The sequence below is a fragment of the Argiope bruennichi genome, chromosome 7, assembly GCF_947563725.1.
Source record: "Argiope bruennichi chromosome 7, qqArgBrue1.1, whole genome shotgun sequence".
NCBI lineage: Eukaryota > Metazoa > Arthropoda > Arachnida > Araneae > Araneidae > Argiope > Argiope bruennichi.
Window position 1 is genome coordinate 50909647 of NC_079157.1, and position 18531 is coordinate 50928177.

General features: G+C 27.6%; 1 protein-coding gene across 3 annotated transcripts in view; it reads left to right on the forward strand.

Moving 5' to 3' along the window:
- The first annotated feature begins 770 nt into the window (after positions 1–770).
- Positions 771–18531, forward strand: part of LOC129976429 (BAI1-associated protein 3-like) — a 155693-nt gene continuing 137932 nt past the window's right edge. For 2 of the 3 annotated variants that reach the window (XM_056089993.1, XM_056089994.1), the window contains exon 1: positions 771–1123. In XM_056089993.1, coding sequence (XP_055945968.1) covers positions 1067–1123 — 57 coding nt within the window. In that variant the 5' untranslated portion in view covers positions 771–1066. Of the gene's footprint in view, positions 1124–1260; positions 1286–18531 lie in introns of those variants that run through there. The other variant, XM_056089995.1, reaches the window with a different exon arrangement.

Consider the following 18531-nt stretch of genomic DNA (forward strand, 5'->3'; position numbering starts at 1 on the left):
AATAGTTGTTGTAATTTGTTACAATATTCCGAATTTTCTTAGAAAAATTTATTCGTGAGAAAAATTAGATTAAAAATTGAAGTGAGCAACAAACAAACTGAGAATTCCAAAATTAATATAATAAAAAGGAGTAGCAAAAATAAATTATATAATTAAGATTTTTATTGATCCAATTAAAAACCGAAGTTTAATTAACAAGCCTAATTAAAATTTTATATATCGAACGTAGAATTTTCGAAACGCTCAGTTAGTAAAAATGTTAACTTAAAAGAGTTTTACTGTTTAAATTATTACCAGACTAAATAATTTGTAAGAAACTTAATATGTATTATACTTCTTTCAAAAATGTATCTAAACATTTATAACAAACGAATGTAAAAATTGTAAGAATATTCTTTTTAAAAAAGTATAATCTTAATTTAAAATTTTTAATCGTCTTTTTTTATTTAACTTCATTTTAAAGCAAACTTGCAGAATTTTTTAAAAAATTATTCCATGCATTAGCAGATGGTTAACAACAAAACTAATTTAAGTTATCCCTCTATGTATTTTACTCGCCGTTAATTTATACAATCTCTTTTCAAAAAATTCTTTTTACATTATTTCAACGAGGAAATGAAGGTGTGTTTTTTTTCTTATTCTTTAACGTGATAACAAAAAGCCACAAACAAACTTTACTTTCCGGTGATGTAAGTATCTGTCACACATCAACGATTTTGAAAAGGCCAGAGGAAAAAAAAAAATGAAAAGATCCTCAAAGGCTGAAAAAAATAATATAACAATCCATTACAGAACATGTTGTGGAGAACACGCGTTTATTTACATAGGCGTTCAGAACGGATCTGGGCTAAGTAACTCCTAGCCTTGGAACTCCGGTGAAATCACGAATTACTTTTATTTTTCTTTTTTGCATCATTTACGCCGACGCCGATTGTGAGCAAAAGTGTGTGCGGTTGGACGAGCTAAGTTTGGAACCTACTTAAATGTGTTAGTTAAACTTGACTTGAGAACAGCACTGACAAAAGCAGGAGTAGGATTCTGTGTAGCGGATGCTTTGGATTATACAATGGAAGAGGAGGTAGAAAAAGAGGAAGGAAACGATGAAGTTTTTGCTTTTGACGAGGTATGTTCATGCTGAGTTAAATGTTTCTAATTTTAGGAAAGTAGAGTTGGTAGTATTTGTTTAGCGGTAGAAATCGTCTGCGTGTAATGAAAGAAATAAAATTAAATGGCTTTTATCGCATTAATTAACAAGCAAACGATTTTTTATGGCATCTTGCTTAAAGTATGTATTTGTTTTTTTTTTAAATTTCCAATTATTTATTGTGCTAAATAAAATAGTTCGATTGGTGAAAATGATAAATGAATTTATTTCAGTAAAGTTTTAGAAGAATGCGATGACATCTTCCATGTTAAGTTTTAATTTATATATTATGTTAATCAATTTTCAAAAACTTAAAAATGCTTATCACTTAATGGAAATACTTAATACTCACACTTAAATTATGAAAAGAAGATACCTAATTTATTGCAGAGGTAATTTAAAATTATTTTTTGAGCTATTTGTTTGCTTTATTTTCTGCCAAAAATGTGAATTTATTTTTATAGTATCAGAATGTATATTTTTCTGTTTGGGTTGCAATATTTGATTTATTTCGCTTTTTCATACTCTAGCGCCATCTGCCTTTCGTATTTTGTGTTGAGAATTATGAATTTGTCATCATGTGTTTACGCATTTGTATTCTGAATATACGAATGTGTTACTCTTTTTTTAATGCACAGTCGTAAATATAAACAAAAAATATTAGCTTCATGTTTTCCTAAAAGAGAATTTGAAAGTTATATAGAAGATTTATCAAAATATATATGATATAAGAGTTCAAATGTTCCTTTAATGGAAATTATTCTCATTAAAAATGTTTATAAGTTCATTTAACTTACTAAATTTTTATGACTTCAATCATATTTATGCGTGTAATAGGTAATGTTAATGTAAGTAGTTATGTAAGTAAGTATGTAAGTTAATTAAATTAATATTAGTAAGTATGTAAGTTAATTAAATTAATGTTAGTAAGTATGTAAGTTAATTAAATTAATGTTAGTAAGTATGTAAGTTAATTCGATTAATGTAAGTAAGTATGTAAGTTAATTCAATTTATGTAAGTAAGTATGTAAGTTAACTCAATTAATGTAAGTAAGTAAGTAAGTTAATTGAGTTAATGTAAGTAAGTACGTAAGTTAATTAAGTTAATGTAAGTAAGTATGTAGAGTTAAGTAATGTAGTAAAGTTTTGTATTATGTTAGATGTAAAGTTAATTAATTTCCTCGAGGAAAACTGAAAATTTTAAATATAACGGATGATACGGACTTTTTAAAATTAAATATTACTTACTCTACATCATATTCTGTAACGTATCTATAAATAAACTGTTAAATTTGACTTTCGTTTATATGATTAAAAATGGGAAAGACTCGTGCTTTGATGATAATAAGGTCAAATAAAAAATGTTTTTTGAAACAAAATAAAAAGTAATTTTTTTTCTAAACATTTGTCAGTAAAAGGACAACTACAGAAACTGCTAAATTACTTTTTAATGCTTCTCAAAGTCGTTGCAGCATTTCTTTTATAAGTTAAATTATAGGTATGGATCGATACCTCTTTATGTAAGTTATAAAAAGTAAATGATTAATAATCATAGGTCATAAATTTCAAATATAATCATAATCTTGCTATCTAAACATTAAAATAGAATTTGAGTTGTTTTATTTATGTTTTCTACAAAAATTACTAATCTTGTTTTGGATAATAATGTAAGTTGTCAAAATATTTTTATGACAGTAATAACGATTCTAAAAAGAATTTTTATTAATACTAAGCCTAGTATTCATTTAAACATTTCACTGGATTAAGATAATTTGTTTAGTTCGACAATATTACGCATAAATTCCAATTCTAGAACATAAAATCAAATCCGAATTATGTGATTCGCTGATCATTCACAAAATGAACGAAAATAAAAATTCAATAAATACTAAAATCTTCGAGCATTTTTTTTTTTTTTTGTACTTTGAACAGCTTTACATAAACAGCAAATTTCGATTTAAGTTCCAGTTTAATTTTCTATTAAAAATTGACTGTTATGAAGTTATCTCTTTCTTTGAATTGAATTTATTTTTACTAGTTTATCCAGAAGAAAGAAATAGACCACGAATATATGAGAGACTTTTTTTAAATATATTTTTTGTTGAACGAACATTTAAAACGCTTCTGTTATCCCGTTATGATTTAATCTCGCCGAGTGGACAAAAAAAAAACAATAATTTATTTTATGCTGAAAAGACATTACAAATAATAATAATAAAAAAACAATTGCACGTTTATTCTTTTTAAAAATAACACTGAGCGGGTATTTCTTTTTTATCTATTTTGATTTTACATAAAAAAATATCAACATTTTAAGTTAAAAAAATAATAATCGAACATTTTGTCTCATATCTAGCATTAGTGGTAAATGAATTTTTTTTCCAACCAGATTATGTAGTATGTAAATGAATTCGCTGAATTTCTTTGATTCGTTCAAATTCGCTGAATACAGAATTTAATTTATCATGATTTTAAAATAATCATATGATGAAATCTTTTAATACTTTATAAATAAAATAAATTTCTTTTACACATAATATAAAATTATTTTTTTACTGTGATATTTCAAGGTAAAAATGCTTTTATGTTGGAATGCCTTAAAGAGATTTTGTATATGTTTTGCACAATAATATTTAATAGTTTTTATGAACCAATAATATTTTTGACCTCAGTAATGTGTCCTTTCTTAATGTTTACAAAATTTTATAAATATTTTTTTTCCTTCTGTTAAAAGTAAAAATTTTAAAACAGGAAGCCTCTCTAAATTAGTAAATACAGCAAACATCAAATCGGTTTCATTATTTTTTAATTAAATCGAAGCGAAGATTTCATTTCCATTGCTTACCATATTCAAAACATTTTTCCGAAATATAATAAAATATTTTGTATACGTAAAGAATTATTTATACATTTTTCTTTGACGATTAAACAATAAATATATCTAAAATTAATTGGTAATAGATTCAAAAGAACAATTATTGAGCATTTTAAAATGACCCACAAAATTTGGCAATATTAAAATTATACTTTAATTGAAACTTACCGTTTTCAAAGACCTTCCCAATTTAATGCTAATTAGTAATTTTAATTACTAATTTAGAAATTTTAACAATTAATACTAAACTGTAATTAAATTATAACGTAATTATTAATAATACTAAATTTAGTTATTTTACCAATTTAATACTAAAAAAATACTAATTTAATACTTTTACCAATACTAAAAAAGGTACTATTTTAAATTATACTTCCATAATAAACATAAGAATAATATTCTGATGGATTAAATATGAGAGATCTCTCCAGTTTCGACGCATTGTCAGTGTTTTAGTTTTTCTATATTTCATAGCAATGGAGAGATCAGATGATCATTATTGACGCGTCTAAAATTCATGAGCATTGAAATGAATTAAAAATTGGCGAAATCGATACTGCGATTGGGGCCGTAGAATTTTACCGTGTACCCATAAATAATGTAATGAAAAAGACCTTTCTTGTGATATACAAGCATAATGAGCTCTCGGTAGAAATAAAAATCGTCGTAATCTTATCAATGATTGGGACTAGGAGGATTGTTTTTTTTATTTCGTTGCATGGATGTAATTTCCTTTAAAATGCAAAGATGTAATCATAAATAGTATTAAGTTTAATATGTAATAATATTAAAAAATTACCAATAAAATATATATATATAAAATTTCCCGATAAAAAAACGCAATACCAGCTTCTAGAATAGAATTACTTTCACACGATTTCTTTAAGAATTGTACAAAGTGAAGACAAAATTCAAAAAACTTTTTTGTGTAGTAATGGCTAATTAGACTAAAAATGCAATATTTTACAATTTTAAATTTCTTAATGTGTTTTTTAATATTTTAATTTTTAACATTACATTTTAAAATTCCGTTTTTTTTCTTTTCTTTTTTTTTCTTTATTATATCTATTAACTGTTTGAGTGAAAAATATCATAACAAAAAAGCAAGTTTTGATACAATCCTTTTATATAATTCCAAAAAATTTATTTGGAAATAAAAAAATTAACGCAGATAATTGATGAATCCATTCTTTATCATTATTATATCATACCACGTTAGTTATATTTAAAATTTCAGCGTTTTAAATAAATATGTTTTTTTTTTTCACTTTAATTCAGAAGGTGATTTCATTTCACCTCTTAATTATTTGTAAATACTTTTCAAAGCGAAAACACAGCATTGAAGTGTTTACAAAATCATAACTCGTGGATCATAAATTACTGAAATGTGTTGATAATGAGCATCAAAATTTTATTTGGACTTTTAAGCACTCATCCCCTCTACTTAAGACATAGAAATAGTTAGCGGCATCAAAATAGCATGTCATCAATGTCGTAATAAAATAATTAATAAACTTTTACTTAGTCTGATGTGAAAAATTTAAGCTAAACTATTTAGAATTTCAAATAAGTTTTCGAATAAGCGATGAATATTTATGATAATTTCATGAAAAATATGAGATAATTAAAATTAGCGTTTAAATTTAATATCTTTTATAAAGTCATTCAATTAATCGCAAAGATTGAAAAAAATTCTACCACATTATTATTTAAAATGTAGGTTTCTATCAAAAAGAATATTGTGGTCCCGAATATGTTAAATTGATGGATTAACTGTAAAATGAAATGCAAAATAAGAATGTTACATTCTATTTTTAATTTTGTTGGCGTGATAAATGTTTTTAAAAAATGCTAAATTAATTAAATTTACATTAAAATGTTAAAGACAATTTAAAAGTTGAAATTTAAATAAATAAATTTTACTTAAGACATTTTTAATTTCTGATACACTTCAAGTTCACGCCTTTCATTGATGATAAAATCGAGTTTTGTGATCGATAGTTTATCTACTTGGAGATGCATTATTATCTTGAAATTTTGTATACTTGTGTATTTCTGAAGGCATATTTATAATTCATAATTATCAATAGCTAAATCAAATTTTTATTTTACACTAGCTACTTTTGGCGACCATTTGATTATCCTGAGATAATGGTTGCTATAAGTTTCAATGAAAAATTTCGTGTAATTTGGTCTTAATAGATTCCTTAGCAAAATATTTTTAAGCCACACATTAAAACTCATTCTAATTTGGACTTCTCAACCGTTTTTTTTTCATAGTGCTGTGGTGAAAGCTTATAAGCCAGTTAACGTCTACGCTACACGAGCAATTGCTTTTGTATTGTGATCATGTTACTCGGCGGCGAACCATAAAGTGCCAGGTTCTATCCTCGCTCAATTCAATCCTCCACATTGGTGACCCGGACGTGATCCATGTAGTGCTATGCTAATCAATCCTGCGCAGTGCTATGCTGCTTCCTAATTTTCAATAAAATTTAATTTACCTCAAATTTTAATTTTAATTTGAAATGAAAGTTATTAAATTTCAACTAATACAAAAACGAGTTCGCAGAAACCAAACATGTGTTTAAAAAATGAATTTAGAAGATAGAATCATTCAACATTGAAATCTTATGTGTTGCTACAGAATATATTTTTATAGTTTATGTCATATCTCAGAGGACATTCAATAAAAAACTTTTATGATTCTTTTTAAAAGTCACTTCACTGCATTAAGAAAAAATATTAAATTCGTTTTATGTTATTAATTCGTAAATTTTTAAATTCGTAACTAAAATCATTAAATTCGCTATATAATTCATTCATAGTACCGAATGTTTTTAAAAAAAATTAAAATTCGTAATTTAATGGAACGAAAACTGAAACTACATTAATGAATTCTTTTCTGCGCTTAAACCATTTTTCCGCTATTAAATGTACATAAATCTTATTAATAGCTTAGAAATTTGCTGTTACAAAGACAAACATAATACGAAAATACTCAATGTCTTTCAGACACATGGTGGTCTGACAAATGAACATTTGTAAAAATTTCGAAATCGAATTTTTTCGTGATGGCAGCATTTTCTTTTCTGTTACTTTGTGATTCGTGCTTGATACTCGTGAATGATATAATACAGTTGAACAGAATACACATACTGAAATCCAAGCTGTCTTGTGGGACTCATTTTACACAGCAATCTACAAGGGTACCGACGTAAATACAAAAATTAAATTTAAAATTGCAAACGGCTGCTTAATTTTTGTTTCCATAATGAATTTTTTTGTTACTAAATACAGGAAATCCAAAAAATATTGAAGACTAAATATTGAGGAAATCACTTAAGGGCTATAGCATCTTTGCCAGCTGAAAAAGCAGACATCGGAAGCTGGTCAAATGCGACTCTCCCTAACCTAAGAAAAAAATTTCAAACTTAATACATTTTTTGCCATTGTTTTATGAGACATTGAACCTTATAATTATGAATGTTTAAGTCAGTGAAATAATTTTCATCAATTAAAATATATGAGAAAAATCATGTTCCGTATAAATTGTAGAAGACAGAAATTGCTTGCGCTTAAAGTTTTTCAAAAAATAAGCACATGCATAAACTAACATGCGTTACACCAGTTTATTCCCAAAGAGCTTAATTTGATAATCATGCAAAGTGATAAATATTTTAATAGATTGTAGATAGTTATTTTAATTTTTAAGTCGTTAAAACATTATAGCGCTTGTTTTAAAGAACATTTTTAACATATTAAAAAAGCACTTGAAAAAAGTTATACATAATAATGGTTTCATTTTGTATTATTGTTTTTGTATATATAAGCATATATGAAAAAATTTCACATTCATATCATGAACCTTTTTTGTATAACACTGCGCACAAGCTCTGGAAATGCAGTTTCGAGAAAAAATGACTTTAAAGTAAACGCTTCTGAGTGAAAAGTCAACGTTGGCCTTCACATTTCTGACTATATCTTTTAACCCTTTTTAGGGTCGTGGGAAGTATGCTTCCCACCAAATTTATCAATCTTTGTACGAAATTATGTAGGTTGGCATAAGTTCTGACAAATTTTTTTAGTAAGTCAGAAACTTAGATGCTTCAGTTCTTTATCTCAGACAAAATGATATGTCTTCATTTGTTACTTAATTATTAATTAACCAAATTAATTAATGAATCAAATTAAATTTATCTAATAAACTAAATGAATCCCTTTTCTGATTCTAATTCCAAGCCTAAAAATATTTTAGCATAATATGACTAGAAAAAAATGGCTCTTTAAAGGGTTAAACTAATTAATGTACACACATGTGCAATATCAAAAATTGTTCAGAAGAGTTTCGACTATCAAATGAAATCATAAAATTTTTTTGGAAAAATTAAAGGGCTATAGACCGTTAAATGAAAGAAAGGAAAATTTCAACCGACCGTTGATTTTAAATTTAGATATAAGAGCTTATCCCGTGTTATAACTAACCTTGGTTTCCCAAACGATATTTTCTCATTATACAGTTTGTATATAAAAAAGTTTAAAAAAAAGGCAAGTATTCATAGTCGAGTTGTAACTTTACGCAGGCATAATCTTTTGTTATCTTTAATCCTAGCGATAAATGAATACTGTTGCTTTTTATTTCTGTCGATATCTGTTAACAAAAGACCCATCTTCTATTCTTAAGTTTTTCCAATAAATTCCTCCATGCAACGTCTTCCTAATACTTTCTCCCGAACCATTTGTTCTGAAACAAAGAAAGGATATTGGTTTCAGAAAACACAGGATTTATCAGACTTTACCACGGTAATGTTCCGTCCCTTTTTTCTATAAAAATCGAAATAGTAAAGAACACTCTGATCTGCCTGTTTGATCGGGGGGATGGGGGGGAGGAGTGTTGAAGAAACAGGCTCCATGAGCTTTTCCAGAACGGTCTATTTTGAGGAAGATGAGTCTTCCGATTTTTGACGTGTTTTCTTTTCTCATCGCATTTTGCGTCCAAACAGAAGTCGTCTTTATCTGCTTGAGTGGCACATCCATTCTCGCAGTTTGCAGTTTTGACTTTTCTCGAAACAAAAGGCTTACACGCGCCTGTCTGGAATTTGTAGGGGGATTGGACGACATGGAGGATTCAAATAACTTTTCAGTTCGGTGGAAAATTTCATATCTGGAAGATAAATCTTCGTATCGAAATTCTGTGACAGAAAAACTTTTTTTGCTGTTTTGTGACTTATCGGCTTTAAGTGTTACAATGTTTCACATTTTTTTAATAAGTAATTTGTTACTATTATTAGTTGCCGCTAATAAAAAGATAGTGCAAACCATTTTTCGGAATTATTAAGAAGAGTAGGTGATAAGGGAGACACAAATAATTTTCCGGTTCCTTTTTGAATTTCATGGAGGTTTTCATAATTGAATGATAACTATCCATGTCACAGTTTTTTGACAAATAAAATTTTTTGCTAATTTGTGATTTATTGAATTTGCGTCAGTGCCATAAGTACTTATACTTTTTTTTCATAAGTAATTTTGTATCAGTTTTAATTCCTGCTAATAAAAAAACAATGTAAAATGATTAATTTGAAACAATTCTTCGGAATTAATAAAACGATTAGGCTATAAGAAGAATTTAAATAAATAAATAACTTTAAAGTTTATTATTTTTTTTTAATTTCACGTTGATTTTATAATAGTACTAGCCGCCTTTGGCCACCAGGCGGTTCGCCAATCTTAATGTTCGTTAAAATTTTAATAATTAAATATTTTATGCAATTCCTACTTTAATAGCTTCTTCATCAAAATATTTTAAAACTTCAAATTTTGATAGTCTTATAATTAATACACTCATAATATTATAAAGCTCTTCAGTCATAACGTAATATGTATCTCTCTCATTTTCTGTTAGCTCCCGTCGAATTTATACTTTAATTAAAAGTGGAAAGGATTAATCTGCAATTAATATAATAATATCTTTTACTGAAACAAAGTATTTTTTTTTTGTAATATGATGACTGAAAATAGAGTCACTGAACGTTTAAATTTATGGGCACTAAAGAATATCTTTCTTAATTTATGTAATATTTCAAGAATTTGTCAACAAAAATTTCTCAGATTTATCATGAACAGATCGATTCATTAACAATGTTTAATTTTAAATGCATCAAACACTAAGAAAATAAAACGAATCGTTTAAAATAATCGGTTGAAAACAGGTTAAAAAAACTAAAAAAACGATGTACTTAAAACTATAAGCGTATAAAAAAATATATAACTAACATAAATACAATTTAATTACAAAAACATTCAACTAACCTAAAAATAATTTAAATCATCCGTTGATAATAGTTGTCATGTCAACAATCAGAACACAATGCGCATGCTTGAATTTTCAACACCAGTTACTGTAACGCAAATGCGTGAGTTTTTCTACGCCAGTTGCGGTAACGCTATGCGGATTAGAAATTTTTAATTTCCTTTATTCTGCTTTATTTTAATTCAAAAGTACTTCAGAATGAATCTGAAATATCTATTAATTAACAATGTTTAATTTTAAATGCATGAAACATTAAGAAAATAAACAGAATTGTTTGAAATAATCGGCCGAAAAATCTTAAGCCTAGCCTCATTACTGTTGGGAAAAAAACCTGAAGCCTTACTCATTTGTCGGTGGGGAAAATGGAAGATTTTTTTGGCGGGATAGTTAGTTTTTAATTAATAATTAAAATTCTAATTAAAAATCAGAAAAAAACGGACCCCAGGTGCACATTTCCGATCTCTAAGGTATACGTGTACCAAATTTGGTAGCTGTAGATCAAACGGTCTGGCCTGTGGAGCGCCAACACACACACACACATTGAGCTTTATAAATAAGTATAGATATAGATAATAACTATTCATATCACACTTCTGTGACAGATAAAAAAAAATTGTATGTTCGTGACATGGTGAATTTTACTGTAACAATATCAGACATATTTCTTTTCATAAGTAATTTTGTTACTATTGTTATCTGCTGCTAATAACAAAAAAACAGTGAAAATGTTAATTTCAAACACGTCTATGGAATTAGTAAAAAGACTAGGCGATAAGGAGGATTCAATTAACTTTCCGTTTCCTTTTTTAATTCCATGGGTATATTATATTTAATTGAAAGATAGCTATTTATGTCACAGCTTTTTGACAAATACAAAGTTTTGCAGGTTAGCGACTTGCTAACTTTTACTTTTACAATATCAAACATAGTTTTACATTAGTAATTTTATATCAGCATTAACAGATTCTAATAACAGAACTGTGCAAAACAGTTAAGTTCGAACAATTCTTCGAAATTAATAAGAAGTTACGGCGATAAGAAGGATTCAAATTGCTTTCCGGTTCCTTTTTTTTAATTTCATGAGTATTTCATAATCGAATAATAACTATTCATGTCATAGTTTTTTTTATAGATAAAGAATTTTGTTACTTTGCGATTTGTTGACTTTTGTTGTTACGATTTTTAATATATTTGCTTCATTGAAAAGTAATTACATTATCTAAGTTTAACTATAGCTGAACAAAAATCCGTATAAAGCAATTAATTTTGAAGTTTTATTTTTCGAGTGCATTTCCAATTTCTTTTCTTGGTGAATTATGAATTAACATTACATTCAATGACCAATTTTTGACTAGACAGCGTTTTAGAGACGTTTATTTAATGATTAATTGAAGCTGAAAGCAGGTCATTGTAAACGCATTATTAGTTTTGTTGCCAAATAAATAACTTGTGAAACATACAAATGTGATGAACTTTGAAACATTCGCATTTGTCAGATACAAATGGCCATGTTCTTATTTATTTTATTACTTTTACTTCTTCATTATAGTATTTGTAGATGCTTAATGTCTGCTTAAATAAGTGAACAAATGAAAATGTTGCATAGTCAAGCATCACAGTAATTAAATAAAGAAATACCACCAAACAGAATAATTAAAAGAAAATGAAAGAAAATTATCTTGTTGATTAAGTTTAAAATGCTACAAAAATTTAAAAATATATTTGGCAGCTTATATATACGGATTTCAAAATACATTTTCTTGTAAAAAAGCAGACGATAAGTTCTTTAAATGACATTTTTTTATTTCGCTCATGTTTATAAAGGAAAAAGTTCATTTGAGAGCCACTATTAAGATTTCTTTCTGAGAACTATGAACCAGACAAAGACTTACGTCTAATAAAAAAGCAGAAAATAAAAAGAAATTGTTTGAGCACACATAACTTTTATAATTCCACAAGAGAATTTGGATGCGACAATTTTTATATTAGGCATGTGTAGATTCCAGCAATGAGAAAGACAAAAAATACTATGCAATTCGCAAGTTAAAGTGAATTTTGAATTTAAATGAGTACAAAATTATTGTTTTTAGAAAGAGGATAAATTATAAAGTATATGTATAGAAATGAATATATATAATTGTCCTACAAACCTGCATTTTTTGTCTGATTTTGACGAAACCCTTGCTCTTAAAGACAAGATAAAATGTCGCTACAAACTTTTCCAATTTCTAACATTATTTCAGTGTTTTTCAATTATATATTTCGAAAATAAAATTTTACAGAAATGGCATTTACAAATTGTCTTAAAACAAATTCTTAAATTTTTAAAAAATTCTTTCATTAAAGAAGAAACAGTTTATTGATTTTTAAACGTAAATGGCCAGTGCTAACTTATTAGAGTTAATACAAGCAATTCCGTTTTCATTTATATTTACCAAGTTCCATAGCGATTTACTCGATTTATTTTTATCATTAGGATAAAATAAGCCTTTTCGAATTATGAAAAAAATATCTAGATAACATTCAATGTTTATACTTAAGATTTAGCATAGCGATATCTGTATCCGATACCGTGTCCTTCCTTCATTACTATATCTTTATTCTTTTCCTGGACATTCTATTGTAAATTTTATTTCGTGGAAAAAGCGAAGAGGCGTGCGAGTTTTGTTTCTCATATCCGTGATTAGATGTTTTCACGCATCACCTGACAAATCCATTGAAGATGTTTTTCTTTGTAGAATATATTATACAGATAGGTCAATTGGTTACATCTAGAAGTCCGTCAACCATTAATTCGTCATCATCCCATTACTTTTAAAACTCGAATCCTTCTTTCATGTCTGGCGAATCAGATTTATCATAAAATATGCACCATTCGTAAATAAACAAAATGTATGCCTCAATAAGTTAATTTTTCCCATGTACTCATAACGCTCTCATACAGGTTAAATTTTATTTTTATTCTGTGCGAAATAAATTGCTGCAAAATATAATTAAAATATTTTTTTTAAATTCAATGAAAATAAAAAATATATAATTTTTAGGTTAAATCATTGAAATTATAATTTTTTAAGCTTTAAAAAAAATGTAAAATCGTGTTTTTTTTGTTTTTTTTGCTGTAATACTTTTAAAAGTAAACGCGGAAGAACTCCAAAATTTCGTCTATTTTTTATTAATTAAAATTCTGATTAAAAATTTTTAAAAAATCGTTCTAAGATGCTCATTTCTGATCTCTAAGATATACATGTGCCAAATTTGGTAGATGTAGTTCAAACTGCCCGGCCTGTAGAACGTCAACACACACTCATGTTCGTCTTTATTATTAGTATAGATTACATTATTTTTAACGTTAATTGCGAGGGCCTATTTGTTCTCTTGTACATGAAGTACGAAAGTATTGCCATCGTCAAACAATTTGAACTCGAATTTTGACGAATCTCCATGTTTCAGACCTCTCGGAGTTTAAAAAATATTTTTAGAATTATGTCTTTCTATTAACATAATAACTAAAATATGCTTTGAGCTGTATGAATGATTTAATGTACTATGTGATGTATCAAAGGATTCAAAAGTCCGTTAACATTTAAAAATTCAATAATTCACGGAACACTGTGAGTAGAGAAATAAAAATTGACACACATACTTAAAATGAGATTGAATTTTATTAAAACAAAAAAGTTCAAAAAACGGCCAGTAGTTGACTCTTTATATGATAACAAAGGCAATAATAAACATAACAACTGATATTTGGCAAAGACTATGTTATCTGTAACAAATACCCAACATGTCGACCGTCATTCGCCAAAAATATTTGTAATCGAGAAATAATATTTGAACAGTACTGTAGAGCATATCTGTTTTTGTGGTGAAAAATTGTCGTCGGATGTTGACTTTTAGCATCCGGACAATCGCGGTAGACTTGCGACTTCAGGTAATCTCACAACCAATGTCATACAAAGGGGTTTCCACGACAGTTTTAGGATTTTCGGTGGCCCAAATTCTGTCGTTGTGGGAGTTGACAGACCCACGGATTGTGAAATGGGCTTCTTCAGATCACAGCATGTTAGACGAACAATCGTCATCTTCCCCAAAATAAATGAAATCGCTCTATTAAAAGAACAAAGAAAAATTATTTCAACTGCCTATGTTATCAATAGATTTTGAACAAATAAGGACCAAGAATTGTATATTCAGATCTATAGTCTTTAATCAACATATAATTTTTAAAAACTTAAGAATTCAAACTGACTCCATGTTATGCGTGAATCTGACCATTTTACTGCAAAAGAGTTTCTTATCTTTTTATTATACAGAACTAATTTTTATTTTGTTTTAATATTTTTAAAATTTTTTTTAAAACTTAAATTTAATTGCCGTATAGATTGTTTCTGAATTTAAACAGTTTCAAACCTATTTTTATATAATTTTAAGCAACGTATTTTATTGCTTTGATGAAATGTAAACAGTTTTCATTGTTTCATCAAGTATTTAATTTCGTGTTTTTTTTCTGTTGTCAGGACCTAAATAAACATTCTGTTTATTATCTATTTCCGTGATTATATCACAAATTACTTAAATTATTATAGAAAAAAATTCGGTATAAAAATAAACAATAATTGACACAAAAAATCTAATTGTGTTTAGTTTAGCAATTTAAAGATTTCTCCATTGACATGATATACAAGACGTTCAATATATTCTCGATCAGCACAATTAACTACTTTAGTATCTGTTATATTATGAATTCACTTTTTAGAAAAATGATACTTCATATTTATTTCATTAGTGGTAATATTTGATTTATTTTTTTAATTTGAGCTTTTGTCAACGTGATGACAAGACATTGATAAGAGCTAATTTTTTCCCATGCACGCGTAAGGTTCTCGTGCGAGTTAAATTTTATTTTTATTTCGTGCGAACTAAATTGCTGATAAATATAATTAAATTATTTTTTTAAAAATCATTAAAAATAAAAATTTAATTTGTTGGTAAAAACATTAATATCATTAAAAAAGTAGTTTTTTGATTCTTAATATTGTTATATTTACGTTTGTAATTCAAAATTTTAAGTAAATGGTAATGTTAATCCAATTTTTTTAGAGTAGCGACAGTGGCAACGCTGTTGCAGTATTCTATAAATAAAAAATGTCTATTTAAAAAAATGGTTGTTAGCTTTTTGCTTTTGTTAATAATATTTACTTTATTGCGTAGAATCTGGGATTCAAATAAAGCAAGTGACATTAGCAATCAGATAATATAAAACATAAATATAACTTATTATAACCCTTTATTTTGAGATGGATAACGTACGAGTTTTTTGTGATTGTTTAGTAAAAGACGTTTTCGATTGTACTTTAAAGTATCTTTACTTCATTTTATTATTTTAGATACAGTAATTTCTTAGCAAAAAAATTCTTTAGCTAAGTTAACATTTTTGCCCCAGTTATCTATAAAACTTTTTGAACTTGTATATCTGCCAATAAAATAACTTTTATGTACTTTTTAAACTTATACTATTACTAAACTTTTCTTCCAGAACATTTTATTCACTGACACTTTACATACTTTGCAGAAAATTGTTTGGATTTAATGTCGTTTTATTACCATGACAACCGTTTGAAAGTTAATGCGATTCCTTTTCAACTTTTTGTGTACGAAATACGCAAAGGAAAATATAGAAAATCGTCTAAAAGTTTTGCCTTGATATTTTGATGAACTTACTGAACTTATCCTTTTGCATTTTTTAGCATTAAATATGCCTGTATTTGAACATGATAAGTCAACAATAGAACTAACTACAAAAAAAAGAAAGGAAAAAAAAGAAGAAAAAACTGGGTCAAAGTTATTGCGTCATAGAATAGAAGTTAACTATTTTTTTTCAATTTAGGTTCATTTCTTTTTGCCCTTCACTTCCATTGTAAGATATTTTAAAAATATCTTAGGTTACGTATTGTTTTTTGGCTTTTTCACAATGTCAAACAAAAGATCTGCAATATTAGAATTGTTTAAGGTATCCGGACAGGCTAAAAAGGTCAATTTTCTCGAAAAATGACATTTTAAAAAATCCTATTATTGGATAGACCAGTTTTTAAGCTATACAAAACAGGTTTACTTTTGTCCCTACGTTAATTAGAAGTCAAGATATTAATATTTTCGTAATGATCGGTAAACCGGAAGTGGACATTTAAATAACCGGAAATACCGATTTAAAGGGACAGAGACATGTCAAAAATTTGTATAAACACAAATTTAATTTTAAATATAGTTTTAATAAACTTTTAATGAAGTAATGAAACTAATGACACTCTTGGAAATTGTTTGGCAACGCAGAATTACTTACAAAATTTGGCAACAATTTATTGTTTACTTTTTATCACTGCCTGCGTTTACAATATATATTTTTTCAAACTTGTGTTCTTTTCATATAGTTTATTATCTTTGAATAATTTGTAGTTATGGGAAGTAATAAGAACCGAATCTCTTCTCGTAAGCGTAAATTTAATGGAAATAGATTTACAAATAGTGCTGATAAGAAGAGCAACAAAATTGCTGATCAAGCTATCCAAACAGTGAGCGAAGTAAAGCTTCAAAGTGTTTTGTCTACGGTAGATAATTTGAATGACGCTTCAATTTCTGGTAATAAAGAGGGAAATGTGATTTTCAATCTGGATATTTTATCTGATATTGTATCATGTTTATGTTGCCCTGTGTGTTTCACAAATGGTGTAAGCCTTGTTAAAGAGTCTGTGTTTGGGTTAGCTGCAAATATGTCTATAAAATGTCAGAATTGTGATTTTATAGTATGTTTTTGCTCATCTGAGAAAGTGAATAAAATGCATAACATAAATACAGCTTTTGTTTTTGGTTTGAGACTCATAGGGCGAGGACATTCTGCAGCAAAAAAAATTGTGCTCAGCTATGAGTATAATTGTTCCATCCAAAACTTGTTTCAGATATCTTGAAAAGAAATTAGAGTGTGATGCTGCTGATGTTTCAAGTACAACCATGAATGAGGCTGCTTCTGAAATAAGAAAAAATAAAAATCCAGATGAAATTCTTGAGTGTGGTGTGTCAGTTAATGGAACTTGGCAACATCGAGGGCACACTTCTTTAAATGGATGTGTGTCAATCATATCTGTTGATTCTGGAAAGGTGTTGGACATTGAAGTGATGCCTAAAGTGTGCAGGTTGAGCAGAACAACACATGATGAAAATCACTCCCTAAAATGTGCAAAACATATTGGATCATCAGGTGCCATGAAGCCAGTAGGTGTGTACCGCATTTTTGAAAGATCGACCCAAATGAGAAATCTACATTATGTTGGCTTTTATGGCGATGGTGATTCGAAAGGATATGATGCAATAAAAGATATATATGGTAAAAACAATGTTAAAAAGTATTAATGCATTGGCCATATTCAAAAACGAGTCGGTTCAAGACTTAGAAAATTCAAAATGACACGTAAAGGTCTTGGAGGTTAGGGGAAACTGACTGATGTATTTATTGACAAATTGCAAAATGACTACGGTATTGCAATACGTAGTAATGTAAACAATTTGCAATGTGCAGTGATTGCATCCTTTTTTCATTGCTGCGCAAGTGCAAAACAGCCTATTCATGGCCAATGCCCAACTGGACCCAACAGCTGATGCAAATTTCAGAGAGCTGCATATAATGGATTAAATTGTAGCGAAAAGTTAAAGGGACTACCCCAAAATATTTTGAATATTGTGAAAAAAGAATACATGAAACTATGTGATAAAAAACTGTTAGAAAAATGTTTATACGGGAAAGCACAAAATGCTAATGAGAGCTTCAATGGTGTTTTGTGGAAATTCTTACCCAAATATGTCTTTGTTGAGCTCCAGGCCCTCAGATTAGGGGCATTAATGTCAGTAATACATTTTAACAAAGGTTTTATGGTATTACTGAATATCCTTAAGGCTGTTGAAGTGCATCCTATTGAAAATGCAGTTAGAGCATTTGCTGAACTCGACAAAGACAGAATAACTGAATCTGGACGGCATTCACTGTCAAAGGCAAAAACTGCCAGAAAAAAAATGATTAAAAAAGGAAAAATGTTAAAAGCTGAGAAGGAAGAAGGTGTAACTTATAAATGTGGTGAATTTTAAGTATGTACACTCATAATTTATTATTAGAACATGTTATTGTAAACTTTAAATGCATTTTTCTCAAAACTG